This window comes from Camelus ferus, chromosome 4, assembly GCF_009834535.1.
Source record: "Camelus ferus isolate YT-003-E chromosome 4, BCGSAC_Cfer_1.0, whole genome shotgun sequence".
NCBI classification, from domain to species: domain Eukaryota; kingdom Metazoa; phylum Chordata; class Mammalia; order Artiodactyla; family Camelidae; genus Camelus; species Camelus ferus.
Window position 1 is genome coordinate 17,685,218 of NC_045699.1, and position 25,654 is coordinate 17,710,871.

Consider the following 25,654-nt stretch of genomic DNA (forward strand, 5'->3'; position numbering starts at 1 on the left):
AAGGATATGACATTTTCTTACCAGACCATGATTCTCCTCTGCAACGTCAGACAGATCAGTGATAACCATCAAAACTACAGCACAACACCTGGCGAGGATTCCATGCGACAGTTTCAAGTCCTCTTCTGATACCTGAGACTTGTGCTCACCCATGAGAACATTCTTTGATACTATTCATGTCAGATGACCATATTTTGGTCTTTTTCTTTTTTAAGATAATTTATCCTTCAAACCTGTGATAAAATGGTCAAATGCATTTACTGCAGTTTCTCAATATTAAACACACTAGGAGACTTCTGGCATGCCAACTAGCTAGTAATGTTCAATCTTCAATAATTAGTTGTTTTTTATAGTCCTCCCTTGCTTAAATGTTCCCAGTTTATGCCAAAATCACAGAGAAAACCTATCCTAAAGACATAAAAAGAAAAATAAAACCTAGCTATTACAGGGTAACTGGAGAATAAACAAACATCAGCAAAAATATTAATTTTTCCCTTTTTTTAAAATGAGGATTCCCAGCAGCAAAGACTACTTGTGAAGTTCTTCAAAATGAGAGGAAAATGGGAACTAAATTTGAAGGCTAGCTAGTGAGAACCAAAGGCAATATCAAATTTATTTCCGTATCCTTCATGTAGCTTCATGCTTAATTGGGAACGCCTGCTAATTTTTGTCCTGATACATACACTTTTGAGTTAGAGTGAAAAATCAAGTTTCTCATCACAGGTTCACTTTTCATTGGGCAGGCATTCATGCAGATATGAGACAACCAGGTCAGGTGCCAAAAAGCAGGAGGAATCAAAATTTCCTATATAATCCTGCAAAGAGTATTACAATTATATTTGGCAGTTTTTCTCTCAAAGCCTTAAAGATACAAAAGACTGGAGAGATAGGTCACAAGGGCTGTCCAGGCACCTTGGATCCGCTTAAGACAGGTGCCATTCGGGACCTGAATGTAGACTGAGAAATGACAGGCATATGACCACAGGTATGGGAAGGGAACTGAGGGTGCACCCTTTTTAGATGATTATTCAGGTGTAAATGTCTCAAATGGTCTAAAAGTTGCACCATTCATTAGAAGAGCTTCACACCTGGAGCTTCTGGCTGGACGATTTATCCGTGTCCAGAGTTTATTCTTCTTACCCCTGAGAAGTTCTTCTACAGAATAACTATTTAATTTGTTGTTGCTGCTTTCTTTTCCTCTTTGCTAAATGACCAGCCGGAAACCATTTTCATGAAAACATCAGGCAGAAATCAATCAACATCCCTCTGTTTGAGAAACGGAAACAGGCACAATCAACCTGATAAACTTCTTTATACCTCTGAGGGCCTGGAGGGCCAAATACAAGAAAAAAATCACCAACAGAATTCATTCCCATCTCCAAAGAGTTGATGTTGTGAGCTGTAACTGCTCGTTTCTATCCAAGGTGCTCCTCAAATATTTGGGGTAAGAAGGCCCCCACTTGTGTCAAGAAGCACTGAAGTGGTTTTTAAGTTGAGGAAAGAATTATAACCCAAAAGAGACAGCAGGTGCATGTCTGTGCTCCCGTTGTTCACCCCACACTGGCCTGACCTGTGTTGGTGTGGCTCACAATCCGTGCCTGGTATAAACAGTGCAGCATCATCCAGGCCAGTGTGTCTTTTTCACGGTGCTGAACAGCAACGCTGAGCACATCGGTCAAGCCCGTCAAGGGGAATCGTCCTTGAGAGACCAAGTACAGTCTGACAAAGGCACCCTTTTCTACGCTACTCTGCAAAAAAGCAAATTGTTCAGTTACTATTAAATTAACTGAAGTCATTATAGAACCTTGGGGCAAGGGCAAAACAGAAAGGGTGAGTTTGAAGTTGATTACCATTCCAAATGCTAAAACTGTTCATTTCCTGCAGCCTGTGACCTGCATGCTATATTAAAATGTACATACAGATAGATGGTTGTAATGTCATCTCCTGTTTTCTCATGAAAATCATAAGTGATTTCAGGGGTTAATTGGTGAGGATATTTAGTAAAGATACACAAACAATACTAATAACAATGGTAACTAATAAATACAGTACTTATGTGCCAGGCACCATTCTAAGCACTTAACATGTGTTAATTTGGCACTTTAAAAGTGTGGTACACAGCTCTCTGGAGGACCCCAAGACCATTTTAGAGGGTCTGTGAGGTCAAACTATATTCATAATAGGCCCTGAACTGCGGTAATATTCATTGTATTTTTCACTGACAATTGCAATTTTTAAAAAAGCTAGTTGCATTTAAAATATCCTTGTAAATAATAAAAATTATTAGTTTCGTTAAACCTCTGCCCTTGAGTACACATCTTTTTAATATTCTGTATGACAAAATGGGAAGTATGAACAAAGGACTTCTGCTGCACCCCCAAGTGTGACGGTCATCTCAAGGAAAAACACTTGGAAGACTGAGTTGTGAGCTGCAACAGCCACTCTTCTCATGGAACACCATTTACTTGAAAGAATGATTGATGGACAAACTATGGTTATGCAAACTGAGTATGGGATTGCTTTTTAAAAGTGAAGGAAGTGAGAATGTCACTTCAAGGAAATTACTTGACAGGATTTATTGCCAATAATAAAATCTAAGCCTTTAAGTGAAAATTATATTTTTGGAAAATTTGTATCTGCTACTATGACTTTGGCAGCTTCCCAATACATAAAAGACTTTTCTGATGAGATTGCTAGTCAGATTGACAAATACGATGTTATGATTTGTATGATGAAATGTACCAACATTTGGAAGATTTTCAAAACACAGTGACTCAATATTTTCCAAATGACCAATCTATCTTACAAATCTTACAGTATTATACAAACTCATACATTGGTAAAGACCCAGAGTACAAGGGACCAATGGATCTTAATGTAACAGAGTCTGTGAAATTCACTGATACGGTTTCAGATTCCACAGGGCAACTAACCTCTAAGAAACTAGCACTTGTTGAGTTTTGGCACAATATCAAAGAAAGATATCCACAGTTGCTTGAAAAGACTTAACAGACGTCCCCATTCCACCTACGTATCTGTGTGAAGCTGGGTTTTGTTCATACACTTCACCAAGACAACATCACAACACACTGATTGAAGCAGCAGCTATGAGAATCCAGCTGGCTTCCATTAGGCCAGACATTAGATTTGCAACAATGTAAAAAAATGCCACTTTTCTCACTAATTTGCTTTTTGGAAAATTTTTTTTTCTTATTTATGTTAAGATGCAATGGGTTTACTAATATTACTTTCTAAGTAAATATTTTAAAAAACTTCCTAGTTTTACATTTCTAATATGGTAAATACGGACAGATAAAACCCGTATAAGTAAAAGCTCTTCTGAGTCCTCAACAATTTTTAAGACACTAAAGTGGATCTGAGACCAACAAGTCTGAGGGCCACTGTGTTGACCATTTAACCCTCACACTGAGCTTGTGTAACAGATCGCTATTATCATCTCTCCTGTACAGACGAGGAGACAAGCACAGAGGTTAGGTAACTTGCTTAATGCCACACAGAGTAAGAACTGAAACCCAGGAACTCTGAGCTCTTTACCACTGCCTTCTTCTTACCTCTCTTCTTTCCAGAAATGAGTAGAATACACCGGCCTCCGCAGAACACAGTAACTCTTTTGGGGACATCAGAACACCATTTAGAATGTTCTAGGGGCAATGCTCTGAATGCCACTTTAGAAACCCAAATGAGTAACCCAACAACCTTTAGCTCTAGGTACCATGAAGTAAATTATATTAATTACTTCCAACTATATAACCTGAATATAATAGTAGGATATAATAAATTATATGAGTGTAGTAATTAGGATAATAAGTTATAAATGAGCACTTGCCTTAGGTGTGGCACTCTTCCAAGAACTTAACATGAATTGAGTCATTTAACTTAAATCATTCAACACTCAAAACAACCCCATTAGGGAGGTGCTATTATCTCCCTTTTATAGATGAGGAGACTGAGGCAGAGAGAGGTCACATTGCTAGAAAATCAGACTGGATTTCACATCTCGCCTGTGAGGCTCCAGAGTCCATTCTCTCAAGCATTTCCTTATACTTCTTATCCTTGCTTAAAACCAACTAATCTCCAATACACTGATATCCCAAACATTCTAACAGTGGTTCTCAAAGCTTAGGATGCACTGCAATCACCTGGAGGGACTGTCAAAACACAGACTACTGGGCCTCCCTTTAGAGTCTCCAATTGAGTAGGTCTGAAGTGAGACTCCAGAATTTTCATTTCTATTTTTTAAAGTTTTTTTTTTATGGAGGGTAGGTAATTAGATGGATTTATTTGTTTATTTATTTAGGAGGCACTGGGGCTTGAACCCAGGACCTTGTGCATGCTAAGCACGCACTCTACCACTGAGCTATATCCTCCCTTAAGAATTTTCATTTCTAATCAGTTGCCAGGCTGATGCTGCAGGTCCAGGGGCCATATTTTGAGAATCACATGACATGATGACCAACAGCAATGTGATGGCTCACAGTTCTCTAGACCTTTGGTATTACCTGATATGCAGGGATGCCATTTGAATAAGTAGGTCCATTGGGATTCACTTATTCTAAAAAATTATTCATGTTTTCTCTGCAATTCAAATTTAACAAGATATCTTGTATTATATTCTAAATCTGGCAACTTCCCTCTTACGCTACTTTTTGCTTATTTGCCCTTTGACTGGATGTGGGTGTAAGAGGTGCTTATTAATTATCTTGTGTCACTGATAATAGTGTTTTTCACTCAGCCACCTTTCTTCATTCCAAAAGGATCAGTATCGGGTGAAGGAAAATAAATGTGAGAACAGAACTATTTATTTAAACCTTCTATGCACCAGAAAGTGCTTTGCTCAGAATATTACCATTCTTGTGGATTTTGTGTTGAGGATGTTGTCCTGTACTTATTTTTGCCCACAGGTAACGCTAAAAGTGTTCTTGACAAAGTGGAATTAATAAGGTTAAAAATTTATTTACTCATCCATCCGTCTACACTGCCACATACCCAACCATATGACTAGGCGGGATACGAGATCCCACGGTGAAACAGAGAGAGTTTTCCTGAAATTAGTCAGTAACAAATATGAAGCAAAGACAGCTTTGGCAAGAAGGATACTCTAATCATCTCTTCAATGGTAATTCCCATATCAATAATAAAAAGAACATAGATACGTTATTACCTTCGTAATCTGGGCAACCCGACTGGCTTCATCGTCCGTCATTTCCGAGAGGCACTTTGCTACAGTGATATACAGCTCTAGATCGTTTCTCTGGTAAAGAAAAATCCCAAGCATGTCAAAATTCAGCGTAAGATAACAACTATATTCTCGATATTCTGGCAAATCATTAGATATGCTTATCTCCATGAGCAGCAGCCGATGAGATTTTAATTTTATCCAAACCAAAACACATGACCAATTTTTATCATTTAAAAAAAAAATCTTTCCTGTTATTTTATATACTTTGTTCGGCTGTACTTTTTTCTCCTTATCAGAACCCATCATTCCCAATGCAGTTTTAACTTCTTTGTAAAACTACATTTCAGAGGTCTGTTGGGGGGAGGGGCAAGGCTAGTATTAAGTCACTTGATACAAACAGCGTATGGGACAACATGCCAAGGATTCTCCAAGAGTACAGTGTAAGGGGTTCTGAGCCTGCTCATCTTCTACAGACATTTGGTATAAAAGGTCTAAGAGCAAATCTCCTGGGGCTGCACTGGTTAACCTGCTTCTGAGCTTGCTCAAAACTTTGGTTCTAAATATTCAACCTCAATTTAGATCTTGGAAGCAAACACATTCTTAGTGAAGAATGTGGTTATTTCTTGCTAGCCTTCCCACCACATTCTTAAAACATACACTTCCCCGCTTTGCCAAAAAGGCTTTAAAAAATCCCAAACATAAATTGTCAGGAATGTAAATATTTTTGTTTCTCACCCGAATCTTATTTGGCAGAAGGTCAAAAATTTTCCCAGTAGCTTCGCTGAGTAGACTCCAGAGGTGGTGGGTAGGGCTGGGCAGTTTCATGGCCTGGCTCAGACCCTGTAAGGCACTGGGGCGTAACTCAGGACTGGAAAGTGGGGAGGCTGCTTTAAAAACTGCCACCATTAAGCTTTCAACAAAACCCATGATTTGTTCATCAGAGACATGTTTTATCCACAGAGGCACAGATGCCAGGAGATATTTCTTGATATTCAGCTGAAAGCAAAATAGAAGAGGTCAGATGTAAACAGAAGAGGTCTGGGTTTGTACTGCTTAAAACCTATAGGTCATCACTGTGTTTGAGGGTAGACTGGAAGATAAAGGGTTCAGGTTGCTTCCTGGCCCCTCATTTCCCCACAGCGTCATGGTCCAGTGGGCCACCGATGCATGTAATTTTAGCTGCAGCAGTGACTTTTGATCCAGGGTGACTCATGTAGATATACGCTATCTGCCAAGCCATCTGTGAACTACTCATCTTAAACCTTGGATTTTTTTCAGCAAGGGAAATAAAATGCTACTTCTAAAAGTACATGACAGTTGCTATTCAGTCTTAAAAGGTCATGTTCTCTGGCAAGTAAAGCTCCTGAAGATGAAGGCTCAACTGCTGGAAATCAACTAAACAGAGTATCTGATATCATTCCTTTCTTCTTCGGAGGAAGCAGAAAAGAAATAATGAGGGGAACTGGCATTCTCGGGCCATTTCTGACCAAAGAAGAAACAGCAGAGCATGTGGAGCTGACCATGCATCTTAGGATGCAGGAGAGCTAAGAAGAGGCGTGGTTAATGATAGCTGTGTGCCGTAGACTTGAAGAAAGCAGGCTTCAACAATTCTTAGAAACTGAAGTATGATACTAAAGGAGCAGCAAGTCAAAAAGAAGTGCTTTAAAAAATAAAATCTGACAAAAATCAGCCAACTTCAAAAAAGATCAATGTAGGAGCACGGATTATCAGAAGCTTTCGCTTTAAAGAACATGCTACTTCACATTGTTTTTTAAATAAGAAGGTACACAATTGAAAAAACAAATCTACAACTTAGTTTATTAATTAACAAAGATAATAAGAAAGGTTCATAATCAAGGACAAATGCAAAAAAAAAAAAGGACAGATAAAAAAGAAGTGGAGGGATAACTAAAATGTAGAAAAATTTCTGAGGTAAAAAAACAGGCTGTTAGAATTGTACTTGATTCAAATGGAAGAACAGTGTTTAAGACACAGGCTTTTGAGTCAGCCAGACTCCTTCTACCATTTATTAACTATGTAGACTTTGCTTAGCCTCCATTTGCCTCCATTTATCAACCTGTAAAATGGAAATAATAAAATCTACTTCTCAGAAATGAAATAAGCCAGACACAAAAGACTTCATATTGTGTGATTCTATTCTAAATATGTGAAATTTAAATCTGTATGAGAATTTTCCTAAAAACGCAAAATTAGAGGGACAAGAAGATCAGTGATACCCTGGGCCTGAGACTGGGAGTGGGGATTAACTATAAACAGGCACAATGGAATTTTGGGGGGTGATAGAAATATTGGTGATGGATGAAAATGTATAAATGTACTAAGATTCATCAAACTGTACACTTAAAATAGTCATATTCTATGGAATATAACTCAATAATCTTGTAGAAAAAAATGGCCTTCAGGGTTGAAGAGAGATGAAATCTGACTTCTGAAAGTACTGAGTGCTTACCAGTAGCAGGTACATAGCAAGTGCTCTTTAAGTGGCAGCTGGATGGGAGCTGCCTGGAGGAGACAGGTAACGATAACAGCTGACAGAAAGGATGCGGACCTCAATTACACTGACCTTCAATTAAAACGAATTATGAGATACAGGAAAGCTTAAAAATAAGAAGTGCAGGCTAGGGACTGAAGCCAACAGACTAAGGAAATAAAAGATGGCTTTGCACTATTCTCAAAGAATTAAAGCCTCTAGAATAGAGGAATAACAAAGACGAGACTATTTAATTTATCATCAATTGGAAAATCTCTAAGGAATCATGGAGTATGTTTTTTTTTTTTTGTCCTAGCTTGGAATTTACTCAAAATTATATCTCTTTACCAATTTCACATCTTTAGACAATTTTGTCCCATTCTTCCCACCTATCTTAGCCTATACTCTGGAAGGTGCCAGCCCCCTCCCTCCATCACAAATGCCAGGTTAGGATCACTTCTTGCTCAAGCTGAACACCATGGCAGAGACGTTCTAATCTTTTCACCTACACCCTCCCACATACATCCCCTGGTTTCTCTAACTTGATGCCTAACAAAATCCTATCAAGCCGTCAAGGCTCACCTTAATTGCTGCCTTTTCTGTGAACAGGAGGGATCATATATCCAGTGTCTGTGGATTTGCCTTTCTCTCAATACCTACTAAAATGATCATGTGTATCATGTAAACAAATAAACCAGGTTCCAATAACTAGAACTTTCTAGTTGTATGATCTTGAGAAAGGAACTTTAATATCTCTGATTGCCGTTTTCTCTCTTTTTTTTGGTAATAAACGTTAGCTGAAAGCATGAATGGTGATGCCAATGGCAGAGTCCTGAATCACATGATTTTCCCATCTGCTGGCCAGCTCTTATCAAGTCCTTAAATTTTGTAAAACCCCATTTGTCCACTCAACTTTGAGAACACACATCGAAATGAATGTAGATCTCCCCCCAAAGAACCACATCCTCCTGTTGCTCAACACCTTAATTACTACCTACACTCAGACCGTCCATCAGCGGTGGTATCACCCACATTCCCAACAGTGCAGCTGCGTTCTGGGATGACTGTGCCTGGGTCACCATAATTTCAAGACACAGCTGCTGTATCTCCTCACCTGAAGGAGAAGAAAGGAAAAAAATATCTGTAATGTAGCTGCCTCTCTGACTCATTTTCAGGCTTCAGGGTCTCAGATCAAATATCTGCCTGTGGGACTTCTAAAGGTAACAGGGCTTCAGCCATCCAAAAGGTATTTCAAGAGATCTTTTAGTTATGAAGCAAAAGAGTGCACACACTGGATCAGAGTCCCGATTTGTGGAACTGGTAAGGGTCTTGAAGTAGCTCAGGAAATTTCTCTTAAGATATCCAGAGAAACCTAACCACTCAAATACTATCAAACATTTGAGAAAATTCTAGCTAAAAATCTCTGTTTTTCCCTCTTCTCTACCTTGTAGTCAGCACAGAGACATTTAGGTCTAGAAGGACTTGAAGATGTAGCCACATTCTCTAGTGATCCAGTCTTTTTAATTGTCTGATTCCAACAGCAGACAAATTTTTCCCAACCAAACCCTTTCTTTTTTCTAAGGGTTTTTACTAAAACAAACATTTCCAGCACACAAAATCAGGAGAGGGGCAGGAGAACATATTTTTCAAATGAAATCTCTGGAAATACAGTACGGTCACATCATATCTGATATAGGACTGGATTCAAATGAAGGCATTCAAATGAAAAACTGTGTTTAGTTGAACTCATCTTTATCTCTTAAACTGTACGTTAATTATAGTATACAAATCTTTCTGTATATCATATGTAAGTAAGCACCAATTGTAAATAATAGAGCACTCATGGCAAACACAGATATACACACATTTTTATAGCACTGTTAAATTTGTTCTCCCTCCTTTTTTTTTTTGGAGGTGGGGCAAGTACACAAAGTTAAATTTGCATATGCCAATATGCCTACTCCATAAAAGAGAATGCTGTGGACAAACTGAGGTGTGCATTCCCTTTGCCTCTCACCACAAAGTCTGTGGTAAACAGAATAATGGCCCCCAAAGATGTCTACATTCTGATCTCTGGAACTTGTGAATATATTCCTTTGCCATGCAGATATGGTTAAGGTTAAGAACCTTGAGATGGGGGGATTATCCTGGATTATTCATATGGACCCATTAACCATATAAAACCTTAAACAGGGAAAACCTTCCCTGGCTTCAGAGAATCAGAGGAATGACAGTGTGAGAAGGCCTCAGCCCTCTGCTGTCTGCTTTGAAGATGGAGAAACAGGGCCACAAGCCAAGGGATGTGGGCAGACTCCAGGAGCTGGAAAAGGGAGGGAAATGGATTCTATCTGTCTTAGTCTGTTTGTACTGCTTTAACAAAATACCACAAACTGAGTGGTTTATAAACAATAGGAATTTCATTCTCATAGTTCTGGTGACTGGAAGTCCAAGATAAGGGTGCCAGCATGGTCAGGTTGTGGTGGGAGCCCTTTTCCAGGTTGCAGGCTGCTGACTTTTCACTGTGTCCTCACCCTGTGGAAGTGGAGCCACTTTTATAAAGGCACTAATCCCATTCATGAGGGCTCCACCCCCATTACTGAATCACCCTCAAAGGCCCCATCTCCTAATGATGACACTGGGGGTTAAGACTTCAACATACAAATTTGGAGGAAACGCAAACACTCAGACCACAGCACTCTCCTAGGCATCTAGGAAGGAATACTATTCTGCTAATATCTCAATCTTAACTCAGTGAGAAGCATGTTGGACTTCTGACCCACAGAACTTTAAGATAATACATTTGAGTTGTTTCAAGCTACTAAGTCTGTGGTAATTTGTTATAGCAGCAATAGAAAGCAAACAGCATCCCAAAGGGTACTTCCTTGAAACTTAGGATTCTGGTCATGCAGTTTAATAACCATCAAACCATACACCTAGCAACATGCGCATCTCAATCAAGTATTGTTTTGATGAGTGCATCTGGTCTGGGTCTTCAGACCTCCTCCTCCTCACCCTCAGCTATTTAGAAAGTGACTCAGTGAAAGTAACCAGCTGTCCTATCCAAGAAGACAAAGTTCAAGATCCCAGAGGTCCCTCCAGTCACTAGCAACTGTGATACACAATCTAAGTTTCTGTTTACGCCATATCCTGAAAGCAGAGTCTGAAGACCTAAAAACACTTAATATTTACCAAAGTTTAGCCTCATAAGTGGAGAGAGGAGTGAGGCCCAGTTCACAGGAGGATACTGGTAGCTTTCTCCAACAGTTGCTATGGGTTTCATCACGACTTTGAGAAGGGAAGGAGGCAGAGATTCAGGACCTGCAACAGAAAGGAAAAAAATAATAAAACGCATCAACAGCATCATGAAAGTGGAAAATGCCAACTTTCCCTCCTTTCTTCTAGTTTCAAAGGATTTGGTAACACACCTTCAATTGTGTCCAGTCTTTCAATTTTGTGCTTTTAAAGTCAACTGCATTTGCTACAAAACTTGGCTCCCTCTGTTCTTCTCTCTCTTGTTTGTTTCCGGTCTTCCCCTCTTACCTGGACAGGAATATTCTACATTGCTATGTAACAATCTTCCATGCTCCCTTGTGGCTTTTCATCTAACTTCCTAAAAAGAGTAACCTACTCTACGTTACTGCCTTGTCGCTCACTCATTCCTCAATCCACTTCCAGAAGAAGAGACAATTAGTGCCACTCAGGTACATTTCCTTCCGAGAACTCTGGGTCACTGTCAGTCCCTGTGCCTCTAAATGGCCATGTTCTGTCCCATGTGATTCCCTGCTGCTCCTTCTCCTCAGCTTGTGCCATGGCTGACTGCTCCGCGGGAGAGCACCTGAGGTAACAGCTAACCCACAGGTTAACCAGGTATCTATGCCACAGTACATGACTTTCATAATATATACTTTTAACTTTTTTCCAGGTGGGAGGTAATTTAAACTTGAAAAAATGAGACATGATAGCAGTTCTGAGTGGAGCCATAAAGCAAAGCCAAGGTTAGAGTAGTCACTGAGGGTCATGTAGAAGGGAAGTTACAAGGAGGTCAGAAATGATGTATATAAAAGTAGACGACCAAGAAGGAGAATTAAAAGTGGCAGGAGGAGCCACATAAGTAGCAGAAGGGAAATCAGCATTAGCAGAAACCAGCATTAGCAGAAAGAGAAGCAGAGTGAGCAAAGGGAAAAGCATCAGCAGGAAAAGGAAATGCAGGGGTGGAATCAGCAGATAAATCAGCAGAATCAGCAGACACTGAAACTGGGGAAAGCAGAGATGGGGGCAGAGTCAACCAAAGGAAAAACAGCTGCAGAAAGGAGAAGCCTGGAAAAGGAGAAGCACAGAAAGACAGAAGCACAAAGAGCAACAGAATCTGTGGACACTGAGACAGGGGAAAGCAGAGACGGAGGCAGAATCACCAAAAGGAAAAACTGCCACAGAAAGGAGAAGCACTGATAAAGGAGAAGTGCAGGAGAATGGAGAAGCCCAGGAAAAAAGGAGAAGTGAGGCACAAAAAGCAGCAGAATCAGCAGATACTGAAAAGTGGTGAAGCAGAAGTGAGAGCAGAGTCAGCAATAGGAAAAACAGCTGCAGAAAGGAGAAGTACCAAAAAAGGAGCAGCACAGGATAAAGGAGCAGAACAGAAAAAAGAGAAGCAGAGGGAAAAAGGAGAAGCAGAGGGAAAAAGAAGAAGCAGAGTCACAAAAAGCAGCAGAATCTGCAGGCACTGAGACGGGAAAGCAGAGATGGGGGCAGAGTCAGGAAAAGGAAGAACAGCTGCAGAAAGGAGAAGCACAGAAAAAGGAGCAGTGCAGGAAAAAGGAGAAGCACAGGAGAAAAGGAGAAGCAGAGGTGGGAAAAGCAGCAGAATAAGCAGATACTGACAAGCGGGGAAGCAGAATTGAGGGCAGAGTCAGCAATACGAAAAACAGCTGCGGAAAGGAGAAGCACAGAAGAAGGAACAGCGCAGGAAAAAGGAGAAGCACAGGCAGAAAAAGCAGTAGAATCAGCAAATCCCGAAAAGTGGGGAAGCAGAAGCCGGGGGTAGAGTCAGCAATAGGAAAAACAGCTGTGGAAAGGAGAAGCACAGGAAAAAAGGAGAAGCAGAGGTGGGAAAAGTAGCAGCATACGCAGATACTGACAAGTGGGGAAGCAGAAGCCAGGGACAGTCAACAACAGGAAGAACAGCTGTGGAAAGGAGAAGCACAGGAAAAAAGGAGAAGCGGAGGTGGGGAAAGTAGCAGAATAAGCAGATACTGAAAAGTGGGGAAGCAGAAGCTGGGGGTAGACTCAGCAACAGGAAAAACAGCTGTGGAAAGGAGAAGCACAGGAAAAAAGGAGAAGCAGAGGTGGGAAAAACAGCAGAATAAGCAGATACTGAAAAGTGGGGAAGCAGAAGCTGGGGGTAGAGTCAGCAACAGGAAAAACAGCTGTGGAAAGGAGAAGCACAGGAAAAAAGGAGAAGCAGAGGTGGGGAAAGTAGCAGAATAAGCAGATACTGACAAGTGGAGAAGCAGAAGCCGGGGGCAGAGTCAGCAACAGGAAGAACAGCTACAAAATGGAGTACAGGAAAAAGTAACAGCACATGCAGAGAAAGCAAGATAAGTAGAAAATTTAGTACAAGTTGAAAAACAGGGGGAAGCAGAACCAGAAGCAGAGTCAACAAAAGGTAAAACAGCTAAAGAAAGGAGAAGCATAAGGAAAAGAAGAAACATATAAACATGGGCAAATAGTTTGAACAGACATTTTTCCAAAGATGATACACAAATGGCCAACAAAGATATGGAAAGATACTCAACATTACTAATCATGAGAGAAATCAAAATCAAAATCACAATAAGATATCACCTCACATTTTTTAGGATAGCTACTATTAAAGAAAAAAAGAAAGAAAAGAAAAAGAAGAAAATAAACAAGAAGTGTTGATGACAATGTGGAGAAATTGGAATCCTCGTGGGATTATAAAGTGGTAGAACCGCTATGGAAAACAGTATGATGGCTTCTCAAAAAATTAAAAACAGACCTACCTTATGACCCAGCCATCCCACTTCCAAAAGAATTGAAAGCAGGGTTTTGAAGAGGTATTGTATGCCCCTGTTCGTAGCAGCACTATTCACAATAGCCAAGAGGTGGAAGCAACCCAAATGTCCATCAAAAGATAAATGGATAAACAGAATGTAATATATACATACAATGAAATAGTATTCAACTTTTAGAAAGAGAAGAAATCCTGTCATATGCTACAACATGTCCTTAATCTTCAGGACACTACGATAAGTGAAATAAGCCAGTCACAATAAGACCAATATTGTATGATTCTCTTTATCTCTGGCATCTAAAGTAGTCAGTAGAAATGGAAAGCAGAATGGTGGTTACCAGGGGTCAGGGAAGGGAGAATGGGTAGGTATTGTTTAATGGGTACAGAGTTTCAGTTTTGTGAGATAAAAAAGTTCCAGAGATTGGTTTCACAACGGTGTGAATGTAGTTAACACTACTGACCTGTATACTTTAAAATGGTTAAGATGGTAAATTTTATGTTATATGTTTTTTATAATTAAAAAAGTTGAAAAAAAAAGAGAATTTTGGTTTCCAGTTTTGCACGTAAGGAGCTTGGAAGTGGCCACTCTGCCCTAACATGTAAAAAGCTGAACAGACTGAGAAGAACACAGGCCAAACTGCTGCCCCCAAGTCTGGAGAGACAGAGAGATGAATACAGGGAGTTGTGGCTTACCAGAGCAGAGGCTCATGAGTAGAAAATGCTGCAGGAACAGTGATGGGGTAGGAAAACCTCAGCTGTACTTGATAAAATGCTGGAGCCTCTGTGTGGACAACTCCAGTGCCCACAACTCTGATAACCAAGAGGAAATGGACCAATTCTTTGAAAGACACAATCTGCCAAAACTCACACAAGAAGAAATAGAATAGACCTACATCTATTTTAAAACTGAATCAATAATTAATAACCTTCCAAAACAGAAAGCAACAGGCCAAGATGGGTTCGCTTGTGAATTCTACCCAACATTTAAGGAAGAAATTATACCAATTCTCTTCAATATCTTTAAGAAGATAAAAGCAGAAGGAATACTTCCTAACTCATTCCATGAGGACAGCATTACCCTAATACCAAAACCAGTCAGAGATGTAAGAAAACTACAGACCAATATCTCTTATGAACATAGATGTAAAAGTCTTCAACAAAATATTAGCAAATTAAATCAAACAATGTATAAAAAGAATTATACACCGCAACCAAGAATTTATCCCAGTTTTCAAACAAGTGCCCTAGATAAAAAGAAATACAGGAATGCTTTATAGACAATGGATTTGGAACTGAGAAGGCCTAACCATACTTGTTAAAAGGATCCAGATGTTTTAAAAATCCAGATACAAAGTTGCTTTAAATCCCTCATCCAGTTGACAGCCTCAAAGAACCCTGATATAAATGGCATGCATATCCCAACATAATGCATTACAACAGGACCCATTATCACACATACTTTGGCTACACGGAGGATCAACGCCACAATGCACATGTGTAACCCCTATAGGTAAAGTCTGGTAACAAGACGGCTAGCAGCCGCTGGCGTGTCTATTCCCCATCACCAGCATGTCGCTTGTGCAGTGTGGATATATCTTTACCTTCTTCATCTTTCACGTCGTTTAGAAGCAATATCATAGATGTATGTTATATATATATATATATGATTAAAGCAGTAGATCAACAAATATTTGAAAACTATATGTGCCAAGTACTCTGTACTAAGCATTTAGGATAAAATACAGCTGTTCTTCCTGCCCGTGAGGAAATTACAGTCCAAGTGGAAGATAGACTTTAAACAAAGAATCAGAAATAATTAAGCATATAATTACACATATGTAAAGTACTATGAAAAACATAAAGGAAAATATCACATAAGAATCTGGGCGGTAGGGGTATAGCTCAGTGCTTGCTGTGCACAAGGTCCTGGGTTTAATCCACAGTGCCCCTGTTAGGGGGAAAAATAAATAAATAAAAAATAAAATAAAATAGAATAAATAAAAAATAAAATATAGCCTTAAAATATATAAAAGCAACAATTGCTGCCACTGTAAGTAGATATGGACAAGCGCATTACCATAACAGATTTTAAATAATTTCTCTCAAAAAAAATTTGTACTAATCAAGAAACATCAGGGAATCCTCCCGCATCCCCCACTGAGGAAAGGATGTTTAAAACAATATGGAAAGACCAAAAAAACAAAAACAAAACAAAAGAAGATGGAAAGGATGAGTAGGATTTTTCTAGACAAAGTCCTTAGAAAACACAGGTACAGATAATGACAGCATGGCATATTTGTGGGGACTAAGAGATGCTTCGCACCTTGCCAGAAACCACTCTACAATCAAGACAGCTGTCGAAAATAGTTGCTGATTCTGATACATCAGTTAGATACTAAGAGTTGGTAGAATGTTCTGTCTTAAGACCAAGTACTTCAATAACATTCAGCATTATCAGAAACAAAAACATCCCTGAGCCCCTTAGCACCAGGAAGGCTGCCAAGCCCAACAGAAATCAGGGCCTGAGAGAGAGAAAGGTAGCTTTAGCAGGGCTGTGGCAAATATATTGAGAATACTGGGAGCCAGGTTTTTTAGTCAGAGAAGAAAGTTACAAATATGAAGAGGGAAATGCAGAGTGAACCCTGTGATGCTGAACTGGAGATACTGGTGTGAACTCATGGTTTTCAATGTATATAGGTAGATACAGTGATAAATATAGACATATGAGAGAGAGAGAGAGAGAGAGGATTTCCTAAAGTCCACTGAAAGGGCCTGGGAGCAGTGATTGCCCCAGTAGCAATGAAATGATTTGTACCCAGATCTTGGCTTTTAATATCATTCTCCACCAAAAGAAACTTGAGTTACCTGGCTATTATAGGGCTGAGGATAATACAAGATGAACCTAGAACAACTCTGTGTCCCACAAAGAAAAGGAAGTACTCAAAGAATGATGAGGTCATGTCACAAAAGGACTCAAGAGTCAACTTAAAGAGGCTCTTACTGATCTAACCTGGAACAATTTGAGAATCAAAATAATGAATAATAAATAATTAAATACAATAGGAGTTTAGTAATCCATATTAAAAGAAAGAATGAAAGAAAGAAAGAACAGGAAAGGAAGGAGAAAGGAAAGAAGGGAAGGAAGGAAGGAAGCAAGAAAGAGAGGGAGGAGGCAGCTTTTCCTTATAGGAAAATGACTACTGAAAAACGTAAATGGAATAATGGAACTTTAAGAATCACCTTTTGGCAATGATCGTAGTAATAATTAATTCAGGCAAGAAAACATTAATGGATACCAAAACTAATGAGTGAAAATAGGATGAAAATGGGATATTTGTAAAGTTTCAAAACATCTCCACACAAAATATTTCTTGATGATAAAGGGAAAGAAGAAACTTTACAGAGGAGAAACCTGGAAGATACCACCTTATCCAATGATCAAAAGTAACATCACCGGTGGAGGAAGGTAGACACCAGGGACCTCCTGACGGGACATAGCGAGAAGAGCAGGGCTCCACACCTGTCATATTCTTGCCTAAGAACTACTGAGGCAACGTTCCAGACTGAAGGGGATTGAAGAGATGACAAGTAAGTGCACTGTGACATTCTGGATTAAATTCTTGTTCTGCTAAAGACACCATCTGGACTGTCAAATGAAACCTGAATAGGGTCTCTAGGTGAAAGAAATATAAAAGGTCTCTGGCTGTTTTCACTTTTTTGTAAGTTTTAAATTATTTTATTTTTAAAATTTTATTAAAAAAATTTAAACCTTTAATTTTTTTGCTTTTGATTTGGGACGGGTAATTAGGTTTGTTTGTTTGTTTGTTTGTTTATTTTAATGGAGGTAGGGGAGATTGAACCCAGAACCTCGCACATGACAAGCATGCATTCTACCACTGAGCTATATACCCCCCCAACCAGTTTTAAATTATTTTAAAATAAAAAGTTTAAAAGATTTTTAAAGAAACCACATCTCAAATTGTAAATGCATACAACAATCTTCATTGCTTCTGGCAATGAATGCAAATTAAAGCAGACTTAAGGTATCATTTTATAGTAGTCATTTTTTGCCTGGTTTTTATTGTAGTCATTTGTTTATCTATATGACGGTTTGCTTTGTAATATGATACCTAGAAAGGGTTTATTCTTTGTTTTCTAAGCACTGTTACATAAAGTGACTCATAAACTCATAATCCTTACAAAAACTCTAGAAAGAAGATTCAATTATTTTCTCCACTTTACAGAATCAATTGAGGCTTAGAGACTTAAGCAGCTTGCCTGAAGTGACACAGCCGGCAAGTGGAGTAGGTGGGATATGAACTCCGGCGGTCTGGCTCCCAGGCTTTTAACCTCTCTGATACACTGCTTCGCATTTTCATACAGGACTGAGGTACCTAAATCTGGTACAATTCTTCTGAAGAGCAACAAGGCCATGCCATCCCTATAGTCATCAAATCCTCAGACTCTTGCCCACTAATGAACTGCTGAGAATTTAGCCTAAGGAAAGCTATGTGAAGAAGACAGAAAGCTACGTGCATAAAGATGTTCTCTATAATGGAAAGTTTTTAAATGACCAATAGGGAAATGGTTAATTATGATTCATCAACCCGATAGAATATTCTACAGTTGATCACTCAAAAATAATAATTATGGAGATACATGAAATATAGGGAAATGTTTATAATATTAAGTTAAAAAATGCAAAGTATAGGTATACTGGGATATGTGAAAATTGTGTGTGCATAAAGTCAACAAATTAAAGAGTAAAATTCAAAAATGATAATAGTTGTTAGAAAGTCATGGGATAATTGGTGACTTTTCCCTTTCAGATATTTTCATGGTTTTTACAACAAAAAATAGAAATCAAGTCCTTCCCAAACATATCCTATTAACAACTGTTCAGAAAGTGATGCAAGAATTCTTTTCATACTTCCACAACCCTCCTTCTGCAGGAGATGAGTGGTGATTATGTCCACTTACATGGAAACTTGTTAAATTTAAAAAACACAGACAATAAAATGATACACATTTTATGACTCAATAACACACACATCTAGGTCATATACTACAATATGTATTGAGGCTCTCTCTATCCAGGTGGTGAGATTATCAGGGGTTCTTTTTCTTCTTCTTTATACCATTTTTGAACTTAGTGTTATACAAATGTACTTGCTTCCAGTAATATTTTTTTAAAGAATTGTAGAGGTAAACTATGACTAAATTAAAATACTGAAACACTCTTTTGGCAACCAACTCCAAAATTTCATCAGAAAAATAGGACAGCTTTCTCAAATCATTTATTGTACACTCGGAGTTCACTAATTCTGCTTTTTTTTGTTGTTGTTGTTGTTTTTTAACGGAGCTGCTAGGGATTGAACCCAGGACCTAGAGCATGCTAAGCATGCACTCTACCACTGAGATATACATGCACTGCCCAATTCTGCTCTTTTGGCCAGACTCATCAACAATTATATCTCATGCTAAGAGTCCAGACGTGATCACTTGAGAATATACCGATGTATGGTTTATGCGTCAGCCCAATACTTATACACTCAAATCACTGACCAATGAATTCATATCAAGAAAGAAATGCCATTCATAATGACTTTATTATAAGGATTTAAATATACTTTCCTCAAGTAATACTTCTTATTGTAAACTTTAAAGCCTAATAGAAAAATAAAAGCTTAGAAAGTCACATTCCCCAGCAACACAATAAGAAAAATAATCCTGAATTATTAGGTAGAAATATCTAATGTTATCATCAAAAATAAATGATTATTTGAATAGAAAAGAATACTAAAAGTCAAAATTTAGAGGCCCTTAAGAGGAAAAAATAATTCCACGATAAGAGAAATCAGACTATAAGCAAATTTTAAGCTTAGCACAGCCAAAAAATATCCATAGGAACAGATTATGATGATGACAAAGGTTAAGGAATAAGAGATCTGCTAAAGGAAGGCCAGGGTTATTAGGGAAGAAAAGAAAATCTTATAGGGTATGGCCAAAAAAAAGTTATATTCAAAGCTATTAACTGAAGTCTTACAAAACTAGATGGAATTTCATCTATTTGGTGTGGTTTTTAAATGTAGGTTTGTATGAAGGCATGGATACTATGAACATCTGGTATGCTCTATGAGTATTAAAGTGAGTATCTAAACAAGAAAAGCCCTAAATATTAGAAAGCAGATTATTATATTCACTATGTCAAATCTGATTGGCTAGAACAGAGATCATGATGTCCAATCTCATCCTGACATAAGTGTGGATCAGGGATAACTCATCACATTTTTCTTCCTCTCACGAGTTATTAAATTGCACAGAGAGGCAAGGAAGCCATGCCATCCCTCAAGTTTTTCTCTTCTGCATGATCTTTATTCTCTCAAGCCATTTCTTCCTCAAAAGAGCTCACCAAAGTTGTCATCCTTCCTATCAGCAGCCCCTCTGGGCTCTAGTGAGTGACATCCAGACATTTAAACTCAAAAGCTGCTTCAGAAGGGAGTTATTAAAATTCAAATGAGCTGGGCATATTGAAGAAGAAAACACTCGTTTGCATGCACACCTCCGCATTTGGCCATCCCATTTAAACCCATAGAGCAGGGTCTGGTTTTGTTTTTGTAAATGGGCTTCCGAGGCGGAGGTCAGCCTCCCACGGCCCCCACTCCTCTGGGGTCATCATTAGTAATGTGTAAGGCTGAATAGATTTTTCTCTGAATCTAGTCTGCAAACCTGACAAGAAGGCAGCCCTCTCCCACAACCTGAAAATGCCAAAAATCTGATTGGTTCTATGGCATTCTTAAATACTTCATTTATTTGTTTTAAAACAGATTTCAGTAGGAGTGTACATATGTTTCTGATGTCAATTCCACCTGATTTTTCAGTTTTAGAGCAGAATATTTCCTGTTGTGCCATGACTGCGTAATCATAAAAATGTTACATTTAACCAAGAATTTCTTGCAAGATTCAGAGAAAATTAATTTCTGCCAAGAAATATGGATCTAAGGAGCCAAAAGGACATTTTATTCACTAGAAAAGAAGAAGTCTATCTTTAATTTGGTCTTAAGAATTTTAATGTTATTTCTCATGGAAATATCTCACAGTATCATTTAAAATCTTTTTAACGTATCAGTGAGCAAGTTAACAAAAAAAAGAGCAAAAATATTTATTCCTAGAATTATTCTAGCCATGGAAATTTTAGATGTTCCTCTAGTAAAACTTCAATTTCTTACTAATGAAGACATTTCCATTATGGAATCTACTTCAAGCAGACTTAATTTATGGCAATATAGACAATTAACTCCATATTATGTGTAATATATAACATGTTCATATATAAACATATCTTGTACCACAATGACATAACCTTGTACCAATTTTTACTGAGGATGTGCAAAAGCAGATTATACTAACTCATGACCCTAGGATAATAGCACAATTTCTAGAACTCCAGAAACTAAGGGAATTCATCTCTAAACTATGAAAGTAGTTTATAATCTGGAAGCTCCAAGGATTAATGTACCTAGTGGGAAATCAGACAACAGACATGACCTTTAATGTCCCTTCCAATGGTAAGATTTTGTTCTTCTATGACCTTCATTAATCAAACTTGCTTCCTCTAATGTCTTGATTTGTTTAAAAATATTTTTTTCCCCTAAAATTGGGATGGTCTTGTAATACAGGCACTGGTTTTGCCCAGACTGACATAACCAGCCCAAGGAAGAATGAAACTAGCAGACAACAATAAAAAAATATTACATTAAACTGGGTTCCTAAGCCAGGACATGTTCAGTTTGGATCAGTTTTTCCCTCAGAGCATGAAATGGTAGGTGTGTATCATTAAAGAGCATCTATTTAATAACTTATGTGGCATTACTTTGGCTCCAGTTACAAACAGAAGGCACTCAATCTCGGTCTTCAGGTTGCTTGTGCTCTAATGCGGTGGCCGCAACAAAGAATCACAAAAGGACAAATGTTGCAGAGAAAAAGAACACAAGCTGAAATTAAGAACTAGAGCCAGTGACCCCAACAACACAGTGATCACACAAGGTTCAGGGAGAAGACCTACTTTCAAGTCTGGTCCTGGAACACCAACTGCATCCAGGTGTGTGTTCTCTTTCCAGGTCAAACTCACACACTCACTTGAAACTGATGAGGAAAGTAATGTGTGCTCACACTTTCGAAAGGGCCAAGGAAGACCAAGGTGTCACATGCTCCCCATGTGATTCCGAGAGACTACACAGTGTGTATGTTTATGTACCACTTATTGTAGTTGGTCTCCATGTCATCTCTGGTGCAAAGATGCTCTAGCAGGAGAAACTATTCACTCCTTCAGATTTCTGCTGCTTTATTCTACAGAAGCAAGCTTAGGGCACATAAACTTAACAGGTAGAAAGAATGATAGAATTCAAGAAATGTGCTCACTTGCCTTTTTTCCCTCCTGTAATGAAGAAGCCAATGGCTGCTCTAATAAAACTGCTTTCAGGCAAATAGCTGTAGTCAGTCGGAACTGTGGAGACAGAAAATGATCAAATTAACCAGTGAACTTGGCGGGACTAATGAAGGAAAGATAATGATCTCATGCTGCCACATCAACCTAGAGACAAAGCGGAGATGTTTATGCCATTAATCTCAGAACAATACTCTGTGGTTGCAACTAATTCTATTAGATTAATTGACTGGCCTTGAAATAATCACTTAGGCTATGCAAGCAAACCCAAAATGGTGGTAAATCTAGAGGAGGCTGAAAAACCACAGAGGATGAAAATTTTACTGAAGTGGTTAAAATTTTTTTTTCCACTTTGGCAATTCAATAAGCCTCTATTCAGTGACCTCCTCAGAGTCAGCAAGGAGTCTGCTGGGCTTCTAGGCGGAGACCACCATTCTATGGGCTCTCAGGGCATCCTGAATCAGATATATGAACCATGGAAATATGTCAAACAGTATTAACAGCAGCCTGTCTCTTACTTCAGAAGGCAGGGACCTCTATGTGACCAGCACGTGAACATAACCAGCTATGTCTGCTGAGCTGGAACAGTGGAGCAGTGACATTTATGCTAGTTGAGTCCTGGGCGTTCCCTAGATTCTTTTCCTCCCAGTACCCCATAATTGTTTCATGAGATGGTTTTTACTACGATAAATGGCTCAGTTGGAAAATTCCATCAGAAACAAGTAGCTGTACTTTTCCAGACACACAGTCATTTGGCTCCAAAGAACCTGGGTGTAGGATGATTCACTACAATCTGACTTGAGTCCATGTGGGCCAGACCAGCTTCCCCATAACAATTAAAAGCCTTTGTCAAAAAAGCAAAAGCCTGACATAAACATGTCATTTTTCCAGGACATTGTGAGAGTGCTGCCCTTCAAAAATAGCATTACTGAGGGTTTCTAATATGACTAAGTGTTTTTTCCTATTTTAATATGACAGCTTCCAGTTGTCTAGAGTTCACGACGTTGGGAACGCTGTGGAACAATGTCCTGTTTCCGTAGCTAAAGGGTGACTGAAAGTGAGGGAGACAGTGATTACACTGGCCCATGTTCACAGTAACGTGGTCTGTCAGGGGACATGTGAAACTAGGTTTTAATGATGCATCTTTGGTACCTAAACCTCTCTGGCCTGGGTCCAAGAGAGCCAGTAGTCAAAATTCAGTAAAGAGCAAGGAGCAGACATAGGTCCCAGTGCATTACAGTGATGCCTTCCCCAGAAAATCTCCAAGTACAAATATAAATTAAGCACGTGAGAATTGCAAACATTTTTATTGCTTTTGTTAAAAAGCTGGAAATAGAAAAAGCCTTGTTGTGTTAAGACCTATGATTTTAATTCCAAGGCCGAAGAGCTGTACATCTTTAAAAGTACTTACCCCATTACTTTCTTAAAAGCAAGGGCCAGAAGAACTCCAGCCTCGTATGAAGAGTCTTTTAATGAAATATGAATATTATACAAACTATGATTACATCTCATAAAATAAAAAGAACTCTGTTCCAAGCTTCCAGGATTGGATACCTAGTTTCTGGATTTCTCACTAAACTTGTATGTCAAGTAATCCTTTTGAACCTTGGGTTCTTCATTTGGAAAATATGGGGTGAGACTCAGTGTCTAAACTGATCGCTAAGGAAGGCAAAGGAAGAGTGAAGAGAGCGTGGGTTTTGGCAGCTGACGGATCTGAGTTCCAGCCTCACATCTGCCACTTACTTCCATGTGACCCTGGGCAAGTCAGGAGACCTCTCCACAGCCCATGTTCCTCTGATGTAAAACGAGGACAGTAATACCCACTGCTGAGGGTGGCTGTGAAAATGAACGCTCTTAACAAAGCACATGGCCCCACGACAGCAATCCCTCCTTCCAGCTCCAGTGTTCTATGACTCCAGCCTTACCCGAGGTTCTACTTTGATTTGAGGACAGTGTAGACAGGTGAAGATGTCCTAGAAGCCAGACTGCATTTGACTGAAGACCAATCACCCCAGACACACTGATGACCTGTGGAGGAAATGTAACAGTTCAATGATGGGGCAAGATCCAAATTCCATTCAGGAAAAGGCCACTCAGAGAAGGTCACTAATCTTTTATGAGGTGATAGTTGGCTGGTAATGAGAAGTTCTATGACAAGATGGACTAGCACCTGTTTAGTATACTAAACGTGGGACACAGAAGTGATCAACAGTTGCTGAATGAATAAATGAATGAATGAATCAAATCTATCAGTCATGATAGGTACTAGTGGTTTCACTGAGTCAGACTGGTCTAAATGAATTTTCAAAAAATGGGAAAAGAAAACTCAAAAAGTAAAAAGAGGTGACAGTCGCTTAAGACTAAAGTAACTTTAAAAGTGGAAGGAGATACTATTTTGTTCTCTTCTTTAAATAATGCTCTATTACTGTTTTATCGTTTACAGATTTTCCCCCAAGTTACAACAGCTTAAGTTTCAGTGGAATTCTTTGAGAATATTTATATTCATATATGCAAAAGAGAGTTTCTTCTGGTCAGAGATTTACATTGGCTTTTAAAGGCATGTATTACTACAACTTCTTTAAGTGGTGGGTATTATAACCAGCTATATTTTGTAAGAATGGAAACAAGTATGCCAAGTGAAAAGCTTAGGATACAAAGTTCTATATACGGTAAGAATACAACTATGCAAAGAAAATAAGAATACTTTAAAAAGAAATATGACCAAATATCAGCAGCTGCTGCTTCAGGCTGGGAGGACCATCAGTGATATTTTTTCAGCTTCTTTCATTCTGTACTTTCAAAGTTTATGAAATGAACATCCTAATTTTTTTAAATAAAAATCTTAAAATATAAAATTCTCAGCAGACGAACATATTTGTTTTTTAGCAAGGATAGCGCTGACAAGGATGTACCCAAATACTTTATCCAGTGACATCTGAACTACTGCCTCTTGACCATTCTACTTAGGTATCTACCCTGCCCTTTGATTGTCTTCCATTCTGCCTTGTCCTGAGGGCCTGATGTTCTTAGCAGGATCAGGTTCTAATTTTTAAGGGAAACCACTGCCAACTTAAATTAACTCAAAAATGCCAATTTTCTTTTTTCTCCAGAAGAGTGCATGTTGGTCAGCGAATGCAAGGCCATAAACCTTTCTCAAATGCCCCTTGAACTGACCATGAATAACCAGAGATCTTCCCATTTTCTAACTCTAACAGTTTGTACCATAAAAGAGGAAAAAGACAACAAAGGGGAGTATCTGTTTTCTTACTGAAGGATTTTAAATTCGTCTTCTCACCTGAGTTAAAGTTCGGATGACTTCGTTAAGTCTGCCTTGAAAATGAGAGGACTGGATGGCTTCTGATTTCAGCTGAAGGGAAAAGGAGAAATACCCGCCCCACATCCCCACAAAAAGTAAATAATGATGTCCCAGTGTATGAGCTATCATCATCTAAGCATTGGAATACTTTATCACTATGTCCTTACATT

The 25,654-nt window shown here is 38.8% G+C and overlaps 1 protein-coding gene across 1 annotated transcript in view; it reads right to left on the minus strand.

Moving 5' to 3' along the window:
* Window positions 1-25,654, minus strand: part of FOCAD (focadhesin) — a 237,411-nt gene that overhangs the window by 9,358 nt on the left and 202,399 nt on the right. The window contains 8 exon segments of the mRNA XM_006180373.3: window positions 1,571-1,748; window positions 5,183-5,272; window positions 5,936-6,196; window positions 8,690-8,805; window positions 10,881-11,009; window positions 22,148-22,228; window positions 24,094-24,196; window positions 25,464-25,535. Coding sequence (XP_006180435.2) covers window positions 1,571-1,748; window positions 5,183-5,272; window positions 5,936-6,196; window positions 8,690-8,805; window positions 10,881-11,009; window positions 22,148-22,228; window positions 24,094-24,196; window positions 25,464-25,535 — 1,030 coding nt within the window.